The sequence below is a fragment of the Elaeis guineensis genome, chromosome 11, assembly GCF_000442705.2.
Source record: "Elaeis guineensis isolate ETL-2024a chromosome 11, EG11, whole genome shotgun sequence".
In the NCBI taxonomy this organism is placed as follows: domain Eukaryota; kingdom Viridiplantae; phylum Streptophyta; class Magnoliopsida; order Arecales; family Arecaceae; genus Elaeis; species Elaeis guineensis.
The window spans coordinates 5,212,842-5,233,243 of NC_026003.2; the positions used below are offsets into that span (position 1 = coordinate 5,212,842).

Sequence of the window (20,402 nt, forward strand, 5' to 3'; positions counted from 1 at the left end):
ATGCCTGCTTCAAGTCAGATCCGACCACTGCCCATATACATACCTAAGCCGGAGCCAAGTTTGACATTGGGCAATGAATCCAGTCATGCAAAACCTAATCTCAATACGACTTCAAAATCTTTTCAGCCCCAGGGCAATTTGTGAACGGCAACTGTGGAAGTACTCTGCCTGTTTTGGGTAAAATCATGGTTGAAACTTGAGCACGACAAAAGCTAAGCTCATGGTTAGCTTGTTCAGAAAACCTGTGGTGGAAATATTTAGGGCAACATGACCCAAATGAGATTGGCTTGATACGATGGCGAGTTGAAGGACTCCAATATGGTGAAAGCAACCCCAAAAACTGTGACAAAATAAAGAGCTCCCAACCGCTGGATTTGTTGGGGTGGTTTCAAGTTTCCAACTTGGGATAGCCAGTTTCCCAATAATACCATTTTCTTGTTTGAAACCTCGTGCTTCAGAATCAACAAGACCAGATCATCAACAGATGCATTAAACGCGGTTATATACAATCATCTAACATCCAAAATAGGACTTCTGTTTCGAGAACAAAATTTTATGGGACCTGCCAATTTTTTTTGGAACCATCGTACCCCCATATATCCACCTAATCAGCAGAATAGGGAATAGTCCCCTCCAAAGGTATATGTTGGGATCCCATATGATATATATATATCAATGCAAATGAGAAATTTAAGTCCATCTGGTCTCACTCCCAAAAGATTAGCATCAGAGAGCAACAGGTTAAAGCTTAACTGTCATATCATAATATATTAACTATTACAGTATAAACATCTGCTTATTTCATTACTAGTCTTTCTGCTGCACATGAAGAGAGCAACGGCACCAGAGTTCTATGCAGACAAACCATTAGAGCCTCTCACTTTGCTGGTGGAGCTGGCTTGGCACCTGTGACCTGCAACACCATTCTCAGCAGACATATACAATCCCTCCTATCAGAAAAATTCGATCATAACCGCATGAACACAAAGATAGTTAGAAAAGGACCTTTTTTGGTTCTTGTGGCTTCTGCGCCACCTTCTTTGTAACAAACTTTGCTCCTCCAGCCCTAACTTGCTGAACCTTTGGTGCCTGGGGTTGTGAGGAACCTTGAGGTTTTTCTGCTTTGTTGGATGCCATTGCTTAATGGTAGCTCAAGAGTTAACTATAAGATACCGCTTCACTTCTGGACATGAAATTGCTGGCAGCTAATTTATATAGTTTCTTGTGAAGAATATGATGAAACAAAGTTGGATGGTGGGGAAAGAAGATAACGATGTGGCACAAATGCCAAGGGCTCAGGAAAAAAGACTAGTAGCTATTTCTTTAAGTAAAGCAAGAATCTTCCCCTGGTGAAGGTCGCTCTTGCCGGTATATATTCTGTCTCTATATTCTAATTGGGAGGATCATGGCATGGGGAAGAGAAAAACAAAAATCATGACTCATGTGGCTCGGTCCAAGACAAGGAGCCAGAGAAGAGGTTTCCTCTCTTTATGAGCAGTGGGTCATCATGATGTCCTTCAGAAGTGCATTTTACAAACGGCATCCCAGTGGCTGTCTGTCTTTCTTTATGGCGGGCCCAAGTGACCAGGTATAAGCCAGAGATGATCAAAATTCCCCCAATAATGCTGCTAGTACAAACGAATCTCAGTGATGGAATGAAAAAGACGACCATAAGCAAAGACAACAAACCTTATCCAGTAACAGAATCAAACAGATGACATTAAAAAAAAAAAATCCTAGATAGTTTTTTCAATATGCATGCTTGATGAGCCAGCTTCTGCAATGGTATGTACGACCATTGTAAAGAGGAAGCATCTGCATTAGCAAACATCATAAGCAAACAATAACCAAAGTTGCACAACCATAATTACTAGACATTTTGCTTTCATGGCATTCTTTGCAGGAACAGCATAACATACTAAAAAAAAAAAAAAAAGCCATGAACCCATGAAACCAACGAGGCACTGATTGCCAGAAAACATCAGAAAGATTTTCTTTTAAAAGAAATAAAATTTCAAAATGATAAATGTTTATAAAATTTTATAAAGCAATGCTTGCAAGTTGCAACGAACTACTTGATATATAATTCTGAAGCTACTAACAGGAGTTGCAAATGCATGCACACATACATGTATGCATGCATATATACATATACATAAATATATGTATTTATGTATGTGTATGTATGTATGTATGTACACACACACACACTATATATATATACACACACACACACACACACACACACACACATGTTACACATATATAAATATATGTACACACACACACACACACATATATATATATACACATACATACATACGTACATACAGACATACATATAAACATGTATACATGTGTGTATACACACACATACACATATGTACACACACACACATATATGTACACACACATATGTATGTACGTGTGTACGTAAACGTGTGTGTGTGTAACAATCACCAACATGCATTAAGAAGAATTATAATATTGGGAAGTACAAATTTACACACCTTCCAAGATAGATCGGGCTCCCAAGGAAAATTCTTGATAATAAAGCAGACACTACAGGTTGAAGTGGATTATACAAAGCCACAAGTGCAGGACCTAGAATCTTATTGGACCATGTCAATAGCCCATAGTTAAGAGCAGATGCCACAACACCCTGAAAAAAGTGATATTTAGGCTTAATTTCTGGACAGTGATGCAAATTCTTAATTTAAGTGCCCATAAAAAATAAGTTTATAGTCTACATTTTCAACAGCTTGAATATTAGAAATCTGTAAGGTTTAACTAGCGCACTCCTCAACAGATATTTGCATTATCCATCCCAAGTATCTAATCACGACAGTCATAGAAGATAATCATATGAGCATAAAGTTTCCAATTCAAATTCAATGGCCAAGAAATGAGGTTGACTTAATGCATATTCAACATGCTGTATGCACATCATTGTCACACAACAGATTTCTTAGGCTTACAAGCTGCGATATAAAATTTTGAACGTACAAATCCCAGTGTGCACTGGAACACTCACAAGATCAAATTAGCAGAAACAATGCCAAGGTGGATGCATCTTAAGAAGGACAGAGTCTTAAAACAGATACTTCTGAGGAAACTTAATAGTTTGAAAATAAGGTAATTGGCTGCACTCTGAGATGGGCTAAAAGACCCCATCGGCTGCCCCCTCCTCTTCCCTTCCAAACAGGGGGGTGTCAGGTAGAAAGGGGAGGAGGGATCAGCTTAAGATTAATTGGAAGCAGGTGGTAAGCAAGAACCAAATGAGGTTAATCTAGCAGTGGACTAAAATAATGGCAGAAAAGACCTTGAGACCAACCCCAGGTACTAATGGTGTTGGGGAATACCAGATGTGGCTATGTTGGTAGTATAATGCAGTAAAACAAGTTATAAGAGAGTAGAATAATGTAGGTAAGATTTTTTTTTTTTTTTGTTTTTTGTTTGCCTTTACTGTATTGAACAATTTTGATACTTTCTTCGTACATTTATTTGCTTATGCTACATTCATTGTATCTAAAGAATTGACATGAGCCAAAAAATGCCAACACATTGCATGGAAGAGTTTGCCTTCCAATGGACAGCTGGTTACATTTCCTTGATAGTCATGCTCCTGACCTCATCTAATAGGGTTTAGGCTTTGCAACTTTTGTTCCACAAAAGCAAACAATTTAACTCATAATTTACACCTCGGAGCTAGAAAAGCCATGGTGTTCTAGTTCACAAGTGACATGTAGTGGTTGAAAAAAACTAAGACAAGGTTGGCTAATTGTACCTCTTTTTCTAATATAATGATTACTAGGTATATGAGCTAACTGCATTCAATTTAAGAGGATTAGAAGAACAAGCCTGGTTCCAAATTTGTGAAGAAGCCTCTTATTTAAGAGTTGTTTTTATAATAGTGGGTTTGCTGGAAGCATTACACATCCTAATGATGTAGAGAGGATGATTTGGTAATGGATGTGAGTGAGTCAGTATCTGGCTTCATCCTTTTCTGAAATCCTTACTAAGATTATCCAAGAAATCAATGTTACTTCTACGTGACCAAAATACAACAAAGGATTAAAATCTACCCTCTTCACTGTGTCTCTACAAAGGTGAATATTTCAATTTCCTACTGATCCTGCACTATTTTTGTCATTTTTATAAATAAGATAGTGGCACCAGTACTAGCTATCCTTTTCCAGAGTTCCAAAGTATGAAACATGCACAAATAACAAATAGAGGTTCATGCACTGAGTATTCTCGGATTAAGCATAGGTGAATCAGTTTGATTACGTTTTTTTTTTTTTTTTTTTTTTAAGTGAGTCATTTCAATATAACTTTATTCAAAATCAAGCATAGTACTGCAAAATGTTATATAACAAGCCAATCCAAAGTAGCATGAGCGTTTCAACCACATAATATAGACGCTAAAACATAAATAACTGATTAGAAACTTACTGCATATAGAACTGCAAAAATCTCAGACCGTGTCAATGTCCAATCTGCATAATTATTAGTAGCAAAGAATCCCGAGAAAACCATCAAAATGGCCCCAAAAAGGTACGAATATGCTGTCAAAGACAAGCTGGAGGGATACTTTGCCAAGACTGGAGCCTGAAATTGTTAAATACACCAGATGAATCAGTATGCCATAATTTTAGAACACGAATCTCGCCATATCAGACATATCCATATTATAAACCTAGAAGCTCCGTACTAGACACACGCATCCATGCATAGAGGCTCATATCCAAGCCATCAGCAAAAATTCATGCAGACAGCTAAGCTTGTAAGCAACTTATCGCTGGTTAGAGCTGCTCAATTAAGTATTATAAACTATTTCACATATAAGGAATTTTGACACCTCAACAAAGCAACTAGAAGATGGTCATTAATTTGAAAAACTGTCAGAAGAGAGATGTCAGTTTCTCAGCAAGGAATATAGAATATGCAACTTTAAGAACTCCTATTGGCACAGTGGCTAATATATGCTACTATAAACTACAAAGCTTACGCAATTTAGGGCTTCACCAAAATTTTCAGGGTCAGCTTTGCGAATCCTTCCAAAACATCCAGGGTTTGTGAATCCTCACTTGCCAACTTTTCCTACTTAGGACCTCTGTTGTTATTGCAAGTTCTTCATCCTTTCTTACAAGTTTCGCCCAAGTTATCTTAGGTCTTCATATTCTGAAATCCTAAACAAAGATCAGGGTACATCTCTTTATGAAAGCCTCCTTTATTCTCACTCTGCATGCTTATGCCATCTAAATCAATTCTTCATGAAATTTTTCTTTAACTGGTGCAACCTATACAGCTATTGTGCCACAATCTTGACTAGAGCCTCATTCAAGGATTTAGGTGCTGACCCGTGCAGGGCCAGTGCTAGCACTAGGCAAAGGGGTTGATACCTAATACCAAGAGAACTGCTTGACATTACTTGGTTCCAGCCCACATCAAACCTTGCCAATTCAATATGATCTCGCATGTCACAAAGGTTGAAAAACCCTGCTTCACTTTTAATTATTTCATTGCCTTAAAGATGAAGTGCAATGGACAATCTATGACTTGACAGGCAGAGAAATGAAAGCAAAACTTCTTTATCAAAACACCTTTTAAGTATTTATGTAACTTAAAACAATACATGCAAATGGGATCTATAGCCCATTTGACTTCCATAAAATAAGTATAAAACTCAAGTTCCATAAAATAAGGTCAATTTTCCAACTCAAGCATAAATTTCAGATTTTCTAGGTTGGGTTTAAAAGGAAACCTTTTATTGCTAGGGAATTTCTCAAATACTGAGGACTCATGAATTTTATTACAGCCAATCTTTGCCAAGATCATAACATTTGGTAAAAGTCTTATATCTTAGTCTCCAAAATTTTATACAAAATAATGCTAATCAACACATAACACTTCAACATGCATAGATGCCTTAGTTTTCTGAATCTTAGTCTCCAAACTATGAAGCATGGAAATTACCAAAAAATTATGAAGCATGGATATGGACACAAAGTTCGGATATGACATGATATGAATACACCAATACAACATATCTTGAAAACGAAGGATATGGTGCAGCTAGGATATGACAATAAACAAATCAATAGATATACATATAGAGAGTTGGACTACATGCTTTATACATCAATCTTTTTTGGAAGATTTAATGTTTCAAAACTAATGATGCAACATCCTATTTGACAATTCAAATCGCTGAAATTGATCTATATTAACAAAAAGCTTAGAAACCAAAATTCACCTATTTTGCTGGTTCTAACCTAAGCATCAAGTGGATGCAAGAAATTATAGTTAGAATAGTATGATACTATATTCTACTATGATCTAATAATCAAAACCTACTGAATTTAAATCTATCTATGTTTAAAAATGTACAGATCATGATCAGCAAAGTGGATTTTCGATCTATGTAACCTATCATGTATTTTAGTATATTAGTCCTTCTGATACAGTTTACTTTTATAACCCACTTGATGTTCAAATCAGAGAATACCAGAACAGGTGGAGTTTTGGTTTCTACATACATTTGTAGTGTGGATTAACTTCAATGGTATGAATCTTCAATTTGGATGATCCATCGTTGATTTCAAAACTATTAAATGTTCTGTCAAGGATTTAATATAAAGTATGTAGTCCAACTCTATCTATATATATATATAATATATAATATATATAATAATATATAATATATATATATATATATATATATATAATTTGATGATTCATGGTTGATTTTAAAATTACTAAATATCTTATCAAAGATTTAAAATAAAGTGTGTCATATAGCAACATCTTTAAAGCATCGTGGTTATGAAAATAATATATTCCATACTTTGTACAAAAACATTAACAATCATGAACTCCAGTTAGTCATCATTTAGTCCATAATCCACACAATAATATCAACACCACAAACTCCATAACTAACCATTCATCATTAAAAAGTCAACATTCATGAACAAATAAACGAAAATCCTCATACCTAAAAGCATTCAGAAGTATCTCAACAATATCTGAGAAGTATTTGAGGCCTTTCTTGAATCTTTAAAAATAGGGTACTTAAAAATAAGCATCCATGTTTCCTTATCTCCAAATTCATTCAGTCCAAATTTTTGTGAATTATAAATATATATGTTTATCAAGGATTATCATTAAAGAATGTGAATGCATTGTTAGGCTGTCATATTAGGTTAAATGGCAAATGCCTAGTATTCAGCACATAAACTTGACATGCATTCATTCTGAATTGTATGTAGGGCTGAAAATTGATTGGATATGAACCGAATACCAGTGTATCCATATTTTAAGAAAGTATATTCATTTTTCTTCTTTTATCAATAAGAAAAGGATTTATTTTTTCATAAAAAATAATGATTAAAATATAAAATATCACAATATACATCAAATGATTATTTAGCATCCACAAACTTCGGAATGGGATGGTGTACACACTTCAGAAACTCATCTCCCTACTTGCTTCCTTGATCTAATGTTTTTCACTTCTTTGTACCCATACTTGGATCCACCTTGCACCTGCTTATGCTAAAATTGCATTGTATATACTTTGCTTTTATTTTGCTCAGTTTTCAGCCCTAATCTTCCAAGGCAATTTAAATATACACCCCATACTTATCTTCTTATTATACTATATACTTCGTCACTTCATATCAGCCTCCGAATAAAGTTGCCCTCCAGCCCATTAATCTTATTTGGTATGTTCTACCATTGTTTCAATCCTTTACTCTTATTTTATCTGATCCATGAAAAAAAACATTGTTTAATTTGACCCATATCCTTCTAGAATTTCGTATGCATCAATTTCATGAGTTCTTAATGTTGACTAGTTCCCTTCTCTACCCTCAATAAGCTTCTTTACTTATTACCCAAATAAAGGTCCATGTGGCCCTCCCAAACATCAAATGCTAAGCAGATTGACCCAAAAAGTGGGTGATAGGGAGAACTTCAATACAAGTGAAAAATATGGAAAAAAGCAACACACCCCTCTCTAGGGTTGTATTAATATTTGTAGAGATATGTACCGATGACTTTGCATAAATAGACATGAATAAAAAAGATATAGACATAAAAAATAAAATAAGCCTAATATGTTACTACCATAAATACAATAATACCCTAACTTCCGCCCGTAATCTGAACATCCCGCGGTCAAATGTGAAGATTAGATCAAAGTTGAGTAAACCGGGTAGTAGACAATGGCTTCGTGAAGATATCAACAAATTGCTTGTCAGAAGAAATATAAAGAAGAAACAAACACCTATTTGAACTCTCTCATAGAAAATGATGATCAACCTCAATGTGCTTGGTACGTGCATGAAGAACCGGATTGGCACAATATAAGTAGTACTGAGATTGTCATAGTAAATAGAGATATGAGGCACAAGGGCCACGCCAACATCTCGAAAAAGATGGTGAATCCAAATGGTCTCAGTAAGCATGAATGCGACAAAACAATATGCGGCTTCGAAGCTTGACCAAGATATAGTAGGTTGTTTTTTAGCAACCAAAAAATAAGATTTAGATCCAGAAAAATACAAAAAATAGAAGTGAAGCATCAAATATCAGATATCCTATCCAGTTCGCATCTGAATAGGCCACTAAGGACGGACGTTAACATCGAGAAAATTGAAACCTATAGACAGTACCATAAATATAGTGAAGGATGCACTTACAGCTTGAAAATGTGTTGACATGGAACATGCAAAAACTAGCCACGAGGTTGACAACAAAAGAGATGTCTAGACGAGTGAAAGTAAGATATTGCAAAACCCCCACGATCTAACGATAAGTATAAAAGTCCTCAACAGGACCTTCATGAGCGAACAGATTAGTGTTAAATGTAAGAGTAAGACCAGCTTACTGGAGGAAAACCATGATACTTCAGGAGATTATGAGCATACTTTTGTTAAGTAATATACCACTAGTCAAATCAGATACTTCTACTCCCAGGAAGTAATGAAGAGGATCCAGAAACCCAGCCTACAAGGTGAAAATTAAGAAAGCTAATAGAGAGGAGCTATCAGTGATGATAAGATCCAAGATTTTAAATTCCATGGGACAGAGGTTCCTGATTTTCCTATAGAACGAGACGCTCCGCTATCCCGTCTTGTCCCGACAGCAGTTCCGATCATACAACCTGGTAGATATCCTCCATATCTCTATCCTAATTTTTTTCTTTCTTTTTCTTCACCTTCCTTTCTTTTCTTTTCTTTTTCTTTATTTCCTTATCCCTTCATTTATTTCTTCTGTCCTTTTCTTCCTTCATTTCTTTTTCTTCTCTTTTCCTTTCTTTCTTCATTTTTCTTCTTCTTCTTTCTTTTTACTTTTTCCTTTTCCTTTTTTTCTTTCCTTTCTGTCCTTTTTCTTCTTCTTTTCCTATGTGGATGAGTTTTGGAGTCCCGACCCTGTCCGATCCTATTTTCTTATAGAAACGAGATGGTCGAGATGCCTCCTATCTCATTGGGACATAAAACTTGATAAGATCATCAACATATAATAAGAGGACAATGATCTCTTGTGCAGAATGGAACAAAATATGAAGAGTCAGTTGTACTCCCTTGAAAATCCAACTCAAAAAGAAAAGAGGTAAACCATTGAAACTAAGCACAGGGTGTCCATTTGAGCTCATAAATAGCCTTCCGCAAGCGACAAATATGGTGGGGGTAGGATGGATGCACGAAATCAGACGCTGCTTCATGTAGACCTCCTCAGACAATACCCATAAAGGAAGGCATTTTTAATATCTAACTATCGAAGAGACCATCCAAAAGAGATAGCAATAAACAGGACAGCATGAATGGTAATAGGCTTAATACCAAAGAGAAGGTCTCGTCGAAGTCAATCCTCGATTGTTGTTTATAATCTTGAGCAACCAATCGAGCCTTGAAAGCCTTGAGACACTCCAAAGAGCCATCTGCCTTCTGTTTTACTTTGAAGACCCACTTGCAGTCGATGAGATTAATAGAAGGCGACAAAGGCACAAGATTCTAAGCAGCATTGAAGAGTAAGACTTGATATTCGTCCAACATTGCATGTTGCCAACCTACATGCTGAAAGGCTTCAGAAAAGAGTTAGGTTCAGGTAAAAACTAAAGTAGAAGCCATGAAAGCCAGGAGAGAAGAGGACAAATCTCCCTTTCGGGCAAATAATCTTGTGAGCATAGGATGGGTGAGAATAGGAAACAATGCAGAAGCAATGGAAGGCATAAACGAGGGTGGCAGCTCGATCGCATCAGAGAAACCGATTCCAATAACTAGATCGATCTCAGCCGATCCGAGTGAGGGATCAATCCTTGTTGTGGATCGATCCGATTTGGAACTGCAAGCTCAGGTGTGTTTCAGCTATGACTGGAGGTTCAATTTTAGATTTGGGAGGATGAGGTCTTCTAGTATAGACACGAAGTTATTTCGGATTATTAGACAAGGCATGTGTCTCAGTTCTAGGTGGAGAGGAGGCAGAGATCTCGTTGATAGGCAATCCTTCCAATCATGAGGAATCGAATAAAACATTAGAAGTAGAGTATCCAGAAAAATTTGAAGCAAAATTATTGTTAGGAAGAAAATCAAATTGAGAGATTGCTTCGAGGGTAGAGAGATCACTACTTAATAAAGTGGATTTGATCAAAAATTTCGAAACAATTAAAAATTTGAATGAGAACGTGCAAAGTCAGTAAATTTGGAGAGACAAGAGTATAGAAAAATGGATTCAATGAATGTAACATGTGGAGAAATATAAACTTTACCAGTACTTGAATAAAGGCATCAGAGCCCTTTGTGTTTACCAAAAATTTTCAAGTAAACACAAGATAGAGACCAAGGAGAGAGGTTATGATCGGCGATGTCCTGTAGATCTAAGTAGCAAAAGCATCAAATATCTTCAAAAGTTGCAAGTCATGAGGAGGATAGCCATACAAGATATAGTAAGGTGATTTGCCCTTTAAAACAGTAATAGAGGGAGTATAATTAATGAGAAAAATAGTAGTTTGAATCGCATCAGTCCAAAATCTAGCAGGCATGCAAGATTGAAAAAATATAGTTCTAACAATATTAGCAATGTATCTACATTTTCGTTCAACCATCCTATTTTGTTGTGGTGTATGTAGACAAGAAATTCTATGAATTATACCATATTTAAGAAATAAAATAAGAAAATTTTCATTATCATACTCTTTTCCTCCATCAAACTGGAAAGATTTAATTTTCTGTTAAAAAACATTCTCAACTAAAGCCTTAAATTCAAAAAACTTGTCAAACATCTCATGCTTGAGTTTTAATAAATATACACATGAATAGCGAGAATAATCATCCACAAACAGAACATAATACTTCAAACCAGAAACAAAATTAATAGGTGCTTGCCATAAATTAGAATAAATAAATTGAAAAAGAAAAGTCGAAAAGGACTCAAATTTATTAAAGGAAAGTTCACATATTTGCCAATATAACATACATTATAATGAGACATTTATTCCAGATTCAAAAGGCACATTATTCTTTTTATAAACTTAGACAAAATTAATTGACTCAGATGACCTAACCTCCCACACCAAAGATCGCTTCTAAGTGTCGTAGCAACCAAACAGATTTTGGCCTATTCTCTATGCTTGCAACTCTCGAAAATAAAGGATAAAGTGACGTTCCCAGACTACTGTATCGTAGAAGCTCCATCTTAGTTTCCTTATTCTTCATTAAAAAAATCAATTGAGTCAAATTCGAATGTTAAGCTATTGTCGCGACAAAACTGATGAACAAAAAGTAAGTTGCATTTTATAAAAAGAATAACAAGAACATTTTTTAAATCAAAAGATCAAGAAGTATTCAATTTGTTTCATCAGTTTTTCCAATAGGAAGCAGTTAACCATTACCAACAAAAATTCTCTCTTCCACTATAGGGCTTAGACTCAAAACCATACCTAAATCTGACGTCATATGATTAGAAGCACTAGTGTTAGGATATCAGACCTTCTCAGAGGATTCATGAAGGTTCATGGCTGCAAAAGTTTGTGGAAGGTTGACAGAAATAATGACGTGATTAAACCTCTATCTGCACTAGAGAGTGATGTGATTGAATTTGCCACATATCTGACACTGCAATCCAGTGTATGGTAATGAAGAGGATGTCGGCTGACGTGGGGTTGACGGCTGATTTTTTATCTATGGCTGTGGAAAAGAATTAGAAAAAAATTGAGATTATATGAAAAAGGTTATAAAAGATATGCTCCCGGAGATCCTTGACCGTATGGTTGTCCACGACCTCCTCTCTATCCGTGGTCTCCACGAGATCTACCTCCATGACCATCTCGATTTCCTCAGCCTCGATTGGCATAAAAGGCACGGACATCCTATGACGAGTTTGCTGGATAACAACTTCTCCTCTATACTTCGATCACCTCTTGCATGAGAGGACGAAGTTGATCAAAGGTGGGCTCAATCTGTAAGGTCAATGCACTCACAAATCCTCATATTCTTTAAAAACCCTAAAAGAACAGTCATCACAAGGTTGGGGTTGTGATCTGACTCACCTTCTTCAATTGCACCTAGGGCATCACCAATAGTCTTGACCTTCTGCATATACTCGATAATGCTCATTGTTCCTTCTTTATGTTCCGAAATTCCGACTTGAGAAAAATATGGTGGATGCAATTTTATCTAAGAAATATGCCTCTCAATTGCCGTCCAGGCATCGTGCATCATCTTTAGTGAAGTGGATATCACCATCTGTAAAAAGCTCAGAGACAACGTCGCATTAATCCATGACAATATAGTTGCATCTTCTTTCTTCCAGGTAGAGTAGGTCAGATTGGCTCAAACTTTGTTGTTAATTCCCTCAATTGTTTGAAAAGGGACGATTGACGTGCCATCTATATGTGAGGTGACTCCAACATTCAAGCATGTTCAGAAATACTTGTTTCCAAACAAGATAAGTGGTGTCGATGAGTTTAATCGGATCCAAGGTTTTGATGTTGATGACGAAAAGTAGTCAAGACACATTAGCGCCATAAGTTTGTTGCAAGATGACAGAATAAAAGTCACACCAAGAAATTGATGGTTCGTACTGTAGTAGACTAGGACTATAGCAGTATTGTTGCGATGGTACTGTAGCAATATTGTAGCAAGCAATAAAATAAGAAAACTAATGTGAAAGAAAAGAAAGATTTGATGATGGGTATATGGATCCATCCAAGATGGGTATGGGAATGTGAAAGAAAAGAGAAAGAGAAGAACGAGAGTAATCAATGATAGAGAATCCAACGGAGATGATCATTTATGGTAGCGGCTTACCCAAGGGTTAGGATTTTGGCTCTGATACCATGAAAAATATGGGTAAAAACAATACACCCCCTTCTTAAGATTGTATTAATATTTATAAGATATATATAGATAACTTAACATAAATAGACATGTACAAATAAGGCATAGAAGTAAAAAATAAACCAATATACTACTGCCATAAATATATCGGATGCCATAAATACAATAATGTTCTAACACAGGAACAATGAGGTTTATAATAACACAGGCATAATGCTCTAATTAGCATGTGCAGTGCAGCAAGAATGAAGAACAAAATTTACTCTGGTAGAAGAATGGGGAACGATTAAATAACAATAAGAAAAGGGCAAGTTTAAGTGGTATCAGGCAGCAATCAAAGATCAAGCAACCCATACTCCCAAAAGGCAAATATACTATAAGCAATATCATAACACCAAATATCAACTAAAAATTGATTAAGATTCAAAATATAAAATTTAGCCTTCAAATATACGTAGCACCAGCAGCAGCAACAATAATATTTGCCATGCAATAGAAAGCTATACTAATTGTTATTGTTAATATTAGATGATTAATTGAGTTCTATCTCTCAATGTCAAAGTTTATTTGATATCCTTTTTGAGCATTGAGCTCTCGTTTTGATGCTAGGGCTGGGAACATTTTGATAATGTCTAGGATTCTAGATCATGTCTGTCAGCACATGCTAGCAAGGCAGTTTCAGGTGACTTAAGACTAACTTGTTAAACTGGTGAAATGATGAAATAAAAGTGAACAAGATATATATGAATAGTTGGGTGAAAAAGATGTCAAAACTTTAAAACATAAGTGATGGTGGTTATGCATGTCATCATATTTAAAGGTAATTCATATACCCATAACATCATACTGTGCATTAGCAGCAATATATTTGAACAGTCATACCTTTACAAAGAAGGACCATTTAACACTTTTTCAAAGTTCACAAAGTTGTCATCCTAGTTCTCATTTTATCCTATGCTGCTATGAACCTCCGATTGGCTCCAAAGCACCCATCTCAATAGAACACATTGTTGGCATGGATGTGATGAATGGGCATGAATCCATAAGAAGAAACTTCTTAGAGTTTCACGGAACTACTTAGATGTGCACCAATACATGACACATATCCAAGCCCCATTAACAAATAGGACTCGTATGGTTTACCGAAAGAATTTTCTTCCCAGAAAGTTAATTCCTGATAAGTTACTTCCTCGAAATAGGATTTTGGCATGTTTGATTGATCATGGGAAAGTGACTAATTGCAGAGTAGCTTACGTTTGGTTGAGCATCCATTTTTCTAAAAAAACTGTATAAAATACCTATTATACCCTTAGTAAATATAAAACCATACCTTTTTACTCCTAAACTTTATATAAATATTAATATTATATTTATATTAATATAAAAGATAATATTAATATATTATAATATAACATCAGACCATAATAATTTATTATGTTAACATAATACTAATATATTAATATTATATTAATATTTTAATATAATAAATTTATTAATATAGATATTAAATATAAATATTAATATATTAATATAAGTATTATATTAATATTAATAAAAATATTATATTAGTGTAAATATTAAAATAATATTAAAATATAATAAATATTATAATTTTTATACTAATATTATATTCATATAAATATTAGGATAATATTAATATAATATTATATCATTATCTAATATTTCATCGTAACCATCCATTGATATTTTGCAAAATTTTAACCATAGATCTTAAAAAAATATTTTGAGAAAAAAAGGTATCACCACTTTTCATCCCATGAGAAGTGCCAAAACCCATCTCCCCCATGAATTTTCACTTCCTATGAAATGAAAGAAGTGACTTCCCATGGAAGAGCTTTTTTCACTCTCTCTTCTTGAAACTCCAACCAAACAAGAGGCCCCCTCTTCACTTCCCAGAAACTGCCTCTTACCCCTCCACTTCCCGTCAACCAAACGAGTCCATAGGGTTTGTCAGAGAATCCTGCATCTTTAATTTATTCTCCCTCATTTTTGCTTTTTCTTCTTTTGCTTTATTTTTCAATTTTCGTTTTCCTCAGCCTTGTAAATGATTTCCAGAAAATTACTCTCTTTTACATTTTCCAGCTGGACAAATTACTGTGGCGTCCCTCTTAGTCATTTGTATAGTATACAACAAACATTACTTCACAAATTTTCAGACCATCCTCTCTTTATTCAGTTCTTCAGCTTTATGTCACAGATAATGCAATTTAGTTTCAAATTGTATGCACCTGGAAACAGTTTCAAATTGTATAAGGAAAAACCCGATAATAATTTTCCCATTTCAATACCTGTAAAGCAAGATAAGTGGCCATGCATAAACAATTTCCTATTAAGCATAGAACACCAATATGCCACTTCTCAAGTCCAAACTCAAGCAATCCAGATGCTAGCCATCCAACTGGCTCAGGCTGGGGCTTTGCACTTATCTCACTTTGAGCTGCTAGCTCAAAGGCATTATTTCCAATTATAGCTGGACCTCTATACAGTACCATTAAAACTGCACCTAGAACGCAGATGAGTGTGCCGCCAACTTTTGCCCGACCTTCATATGTGAGCAAATTTACCTTCTCAGTGCTGCATCCAGTACATTTTTCAGAACATATTTATAAAAGAAAAGAAGAAAGTAGACTAGAAACTACAGAATTCTAAATAACTTAAAATAGTAACTCACCCCATTACCACAGCCAAGATGAATGTAAAGACTGGTATTGAAGGCTGAATAGCAGCAGCATAAGTTGGATTTGTGTAGCTAAGACCAATAAGAAATAAAAGCTGATTTCCAAAAATCCTGGAAGAAGGTATCATAGTTTGAAAAAAAAAAATTAATCTGAAACTGAAGATATATGTAACCAAAAAAATAATGACACGAGGATAGAGCAATCATCAGATCCGTTAATGCTTACCCAGTTAACCCAAGAATGAAAAATGATGCAAGAAGGCGGCGAGTTAGTGGAGGGTGGACCTTTCTGCCATCCAATAAAATCAAGGTATAATTCAGTAGCAATTCAACTAACATATTGTGAATGAACAGGTCAATTCAAGAAAAAGGAAAATACTATGACATAAGTACCAGGAATAATTACAGTACATTGCTATCATTCTTGTGCTGAGCTTCATAAACTATTATTTGAAACCTAGAAAAACCAAAACTCATTGATATTCTCATACAGGGCCTTACATGGAGCAACTTTGACCTTGGAACTTAGCCTTGAAGGGTGGCCTAATAGAAGATCAAACTTAAAATTGTAAGTAAACATAATAAAAGATCACTATAGGTTGCAATTAAGCTTTTCTTTTTTAGGAAGATGCCCACTTCCTGCAGTCTGCTTAAATCTCAATCAGACAAACAGTCAATAACTCACTAGGAAGCATGCATACAGCAAGATGAGCAGGTCTTATGTGGAGGATGTCCTTTGCCATTTCAAGTTCTCAGATCATTGAGTGAGATGGATCTCATGGTGCATCAGGGTATCAACAAGGCTATCCCCTCTATTTTTATTTCTGTAGTTTGTGTGGGAATGCTATCCAAGGCCATGGATGGCAAGCTTACAACTAGTAATCTGCACAAGTAACTGAAGAACAAAGTTCCTGTGATCTCACACCTTTTGTTCACCTACAAGTATCTGCTACTCTCTAAAGCCATGATAAGCAAATGCTGAGCGTTGAGGAAGGTTGTGAGAAATTACTGAGAATGGCATAGACAGAAACTTAATCTCCATAATTCATTGTGACGTGCAACCCAAACCTTGGTTACTAGAGCATTAGGAACATAGTCTGGCTACTGGGTTAAGGAAGGCTAATTCGCACTACTTGGAGGTGCCAATTCATGGAAGAAGGCCAGAGAACTTAGATGCCTATTTCATCAAGAATTAAATCAAGGCAAGAACGTTGGAAATGGAAGGGGCCCTCTCATTTCCAAATGGCTATCCTTAAACAAGTTTGTCACTGCTGCCACCACAATCCACCTATCATGGATGCAAGACTAATTGGGGATTACCTGCATTTGTGTTAGCGCACCTCAAGATTAGGGGAACAAGGGTTTGGCGCTTAGTTACTAAAAGCAGGCACAACTGTGAAAATAGATATGAGTGCAAGTACTTGGAAAGTAAAATACGGAAAGTATCTTAAATATTTTATACAGGTAATATATATGTATATGTACACAGACATAAGTATACATAAATATATATGTAAAGGCATGACTACATAGAGATGTATATGTATTTGCATACGAATTCCTTTATACAGCCATTTATGTACGAGAATGTGTATACATCCATAATTACATGCATATGGACATTAAAATATATATATATATATATAAACAATACATCCATATATGAAAGCATATTGAGGGTTGACTTACCAGTTCTAGGCACTGTTTAACACTCAGATTGTTGCTTTGGTGATTGCCCATTACAGCTATCCACTGGATAACCTCGATTCCTCCACCACAATGGCTGAATCATGATACAAAGACCACAGCAACCAACATGCCCTCCTAGTAGCCATCACTATACCACACCAGCTATGCCCTACCAATGACTACAGAGAGCAATATTGGAGCCTCGGTGGTACTTTGTATGTGAATCAGGTATTGCGCACCAAAATAGTGTATAAGGAGACACCACAAATGTTATAACTTTAGATTAATGACAAGCCCTCCTCCTCTAACCCTTGTCAAGGCCTCCAGGTTCAAAGCCAGCCACATCTTCCATGAAGGTAATCAAGTCTATAACTGGCTAGCTAATTAGGCATCCACCGATATTGTGAAAGAGGAGTGGACAAAATTGATATGATAGGAGCTCCTATACAAAGCACAATAGGATACTATGGGCTGTCCATATGGAAGATTAAACCCCCCCCCCCCCCCTTCTCACCCTCAAAACAAGTTGAGGAAATTTATTTTTTTGAAGCAAAATAAGAACAGGAATAAATAATGAAGCTCCAACTAACAAAACCACAGGAGTGTGAGGTTGCTTGAATATATCAATAGTTTGCATCTTTTCTAGGCAGCAAATAACAAAGGAAAGGTTGTTTCTATACAAAAAAGAAAAAAAGGGATGGGGGGGTGGGCGCTGGGATCTTTCACAAGTCAAGACTTTAATCATAGCTCATATGGCTGATGAGGGTACGTGCAACCTTAAGATCATCATATTGAACATTGGACCAAACTAACAATAAGGTTGCATTTGAAAAAGATGAAACTGATAGCCATTACACGCAAAGCAATTTGGGCAATATCAAGGTTTAGAACATTATAATCTGTAGAAACGGTTGTCATGGTGGATCAAACTCCAGTATCACAACAAATATTATCTTATCCAGACGAATTTTATCCTGTTTTAAGGGAACATTTTGTTCGCTTCATTTTAAAGAGTTGGTTGGGCGGTAAGGACACGACCATCTTGGCTTCGTCCAAAGGTGACTAAATATCTCTTGGGAACCAGTCAAAACAAGCCTCATGTGTTATCAAAGCTCAAATTTAAGTCACTCTCTTCCAAAAGGAGGTCTCAAGACCAACAATATTTCTTTTTTTTTCTCTCTAATTTTCGTATAATACCAAAAGGCAATTATGTTTTCCTGAGGCAACAAAGGAATAAATTGCAGGCTTATAAAGACAAAAGGGAAAAGACACATGGCATTCTCATTCTAACAGGAGCGTAGCTCAAGCCATTTCCACATTGTTCTGAGAGAACCGTTCAAATTCACCAGAATGCTTACCATGCAACAGCCCTAAAATGTTTCTAGCTTCGAGGGCAACCGCTGGCAAACAAACAGCACATTTCATCTGCTCTAGACTGGAAAGGAAAAGATTAGCGAATTTTGCTCTCCAACTCAAGGAGAAACCGTAACAAGGAGGCAGAAAAGAAAACTATCCACCCAAACCGGAAAAAAAAAAAAAAAACCCTTTTTCTTCCGCTCCTCCGCTTATCATGATTCGCATGACATCTCACATGAATAGTCTTCCCTTCCTTCCTGAGGTCATCATCTTCTTGATCCCTTGGATCTAACAATGCAGTACATGAAAAATGGAATGGAATGGAACAGAATATGAAGAGGAGGAGGAGGTATGCAAACATGGAATCAATCATATAAACATTACCGATCGCGGAGGAAGGCGACGGGGGCGAGTATGGAGAGGGCGAGGAGGTCGCGGAAGACGCAGAAGACGACCTGATTCATCCCCACGTTCAGCGCCAGCTTCGCGATCACGTGGTATCCCCCGGCGATCACCTGCACCACCGCCATCGTCGCGTGCGCCCGCCCCACCACGCCATTCCCAACCCCGTTGACGCCCGCCACCACCACCATCTCTCCCTCTCGCACTCCTCCTCCCCTAGCCCTGGGTGGGTATTAATTCTTTATCATACCCCCTCTCTAGATTTATCAGAAAGATTGCTTGATTTGAGGGAAAGTAGTCCAGGGACGCTACGCCAGTTCTCGAAAAACCGCAGTGGCTCGGTGCTGCTGGTGCTGTTGCTCTGGCGTCCGAGTCCGCCCAACGACCGGTCACGTTTGGGTTAGGTCAGGTCCGGTAAAGTCCCAAGGTCCGGTAAAGTGACCGCTCGAACCTCGTTCCCGGACAACATCGAAAAATCGTTTTCGGTCATCGGACGGTCCGTTCATGCATTATGTCAAACGGCTCGGATCCAGTCCAACTGTGGACTGGTCCAACTGCACCCGGATGGTTCCTCGGGCTCGCTAAAGCTTGGCAATTTAAAACCTACCTACCTCTCATGCTCGGCAACAGTTTCCACGAAATTGGACCATTCCCATGTGCCTCGTCGCATGGACTCACATGGTTCCCATAGCGTTACTGTGGTTAAGTAATTGTGGTCCATCGGCTGATTAGACTGTCACCAGAATTTTTTTGTTTTTCCTGCTCCTTTGTTTTGACGATCCTTGTGTATTTAATTCCTGACCTTGTGATCAATGTCTCATCAGATAACTCACATATGATATCAATTAATCTTAAAATGATAGAGCATTATACACCAATTGTACTCTACCAATACATGCACCACACAACAT

At 36.6% G+C, this 20,402-nt stretch overlaps 1 protein-coding gene across 3 annotated transcripts; it reads right to left on the minus strand.

Annotated features, from left to right (window-relative positions):
• Positions 1–739: 739 nt before the first annotated feature.
• LOC105053694 (WAT1-related protein At4g19185) lies at positions 740–20,105 on the minus strand. Of its 3 annotated transcripts, XR_012135315.1 has the most exons (8): positions 19,474–20,095; positions 16,271–16,333; positions 16,039–16,155; positions 15,656–15,941; positions 4,456–4,611; positions 2,511–2,662; positions 1,006–1,625; positions 740–913 (listed from the first exon to the last, which is right to left on the minus strand). XR_012135315.1 is itself a non-coding variant. In XM_073245578.1 (7 exons), the coding sequence occupies exons 1-7, from the start codon at positions 19,680–19,682 to the stop codon at positions 1,433–1,435; spliced, it is 1,176 nt and encodes a 391-aa protein (XP_073101679.1). In that variant the 5' UTR covers positions 19,683–20,095; the 3' UTR covers positions 1,005–1,432. The 3 variants fall into 3 exon arrangements, 2 of the variants coding, with proteins under 2 accessions (XP_073101679.1, XP_073101680.1); XM_073245578.1 differs by lacking the exon at positions 740–913 and having other exon boundaries at positions 1,005–1,625; XM_073245579.1 differs by lacking the exon at positions 740–913 and having other exon boundaries at positions 1,483–1,815; positions 19,474–20,105.
• Between the last annotated feature and the right edge of the window lie 297 nt (positions 20,106–20,402).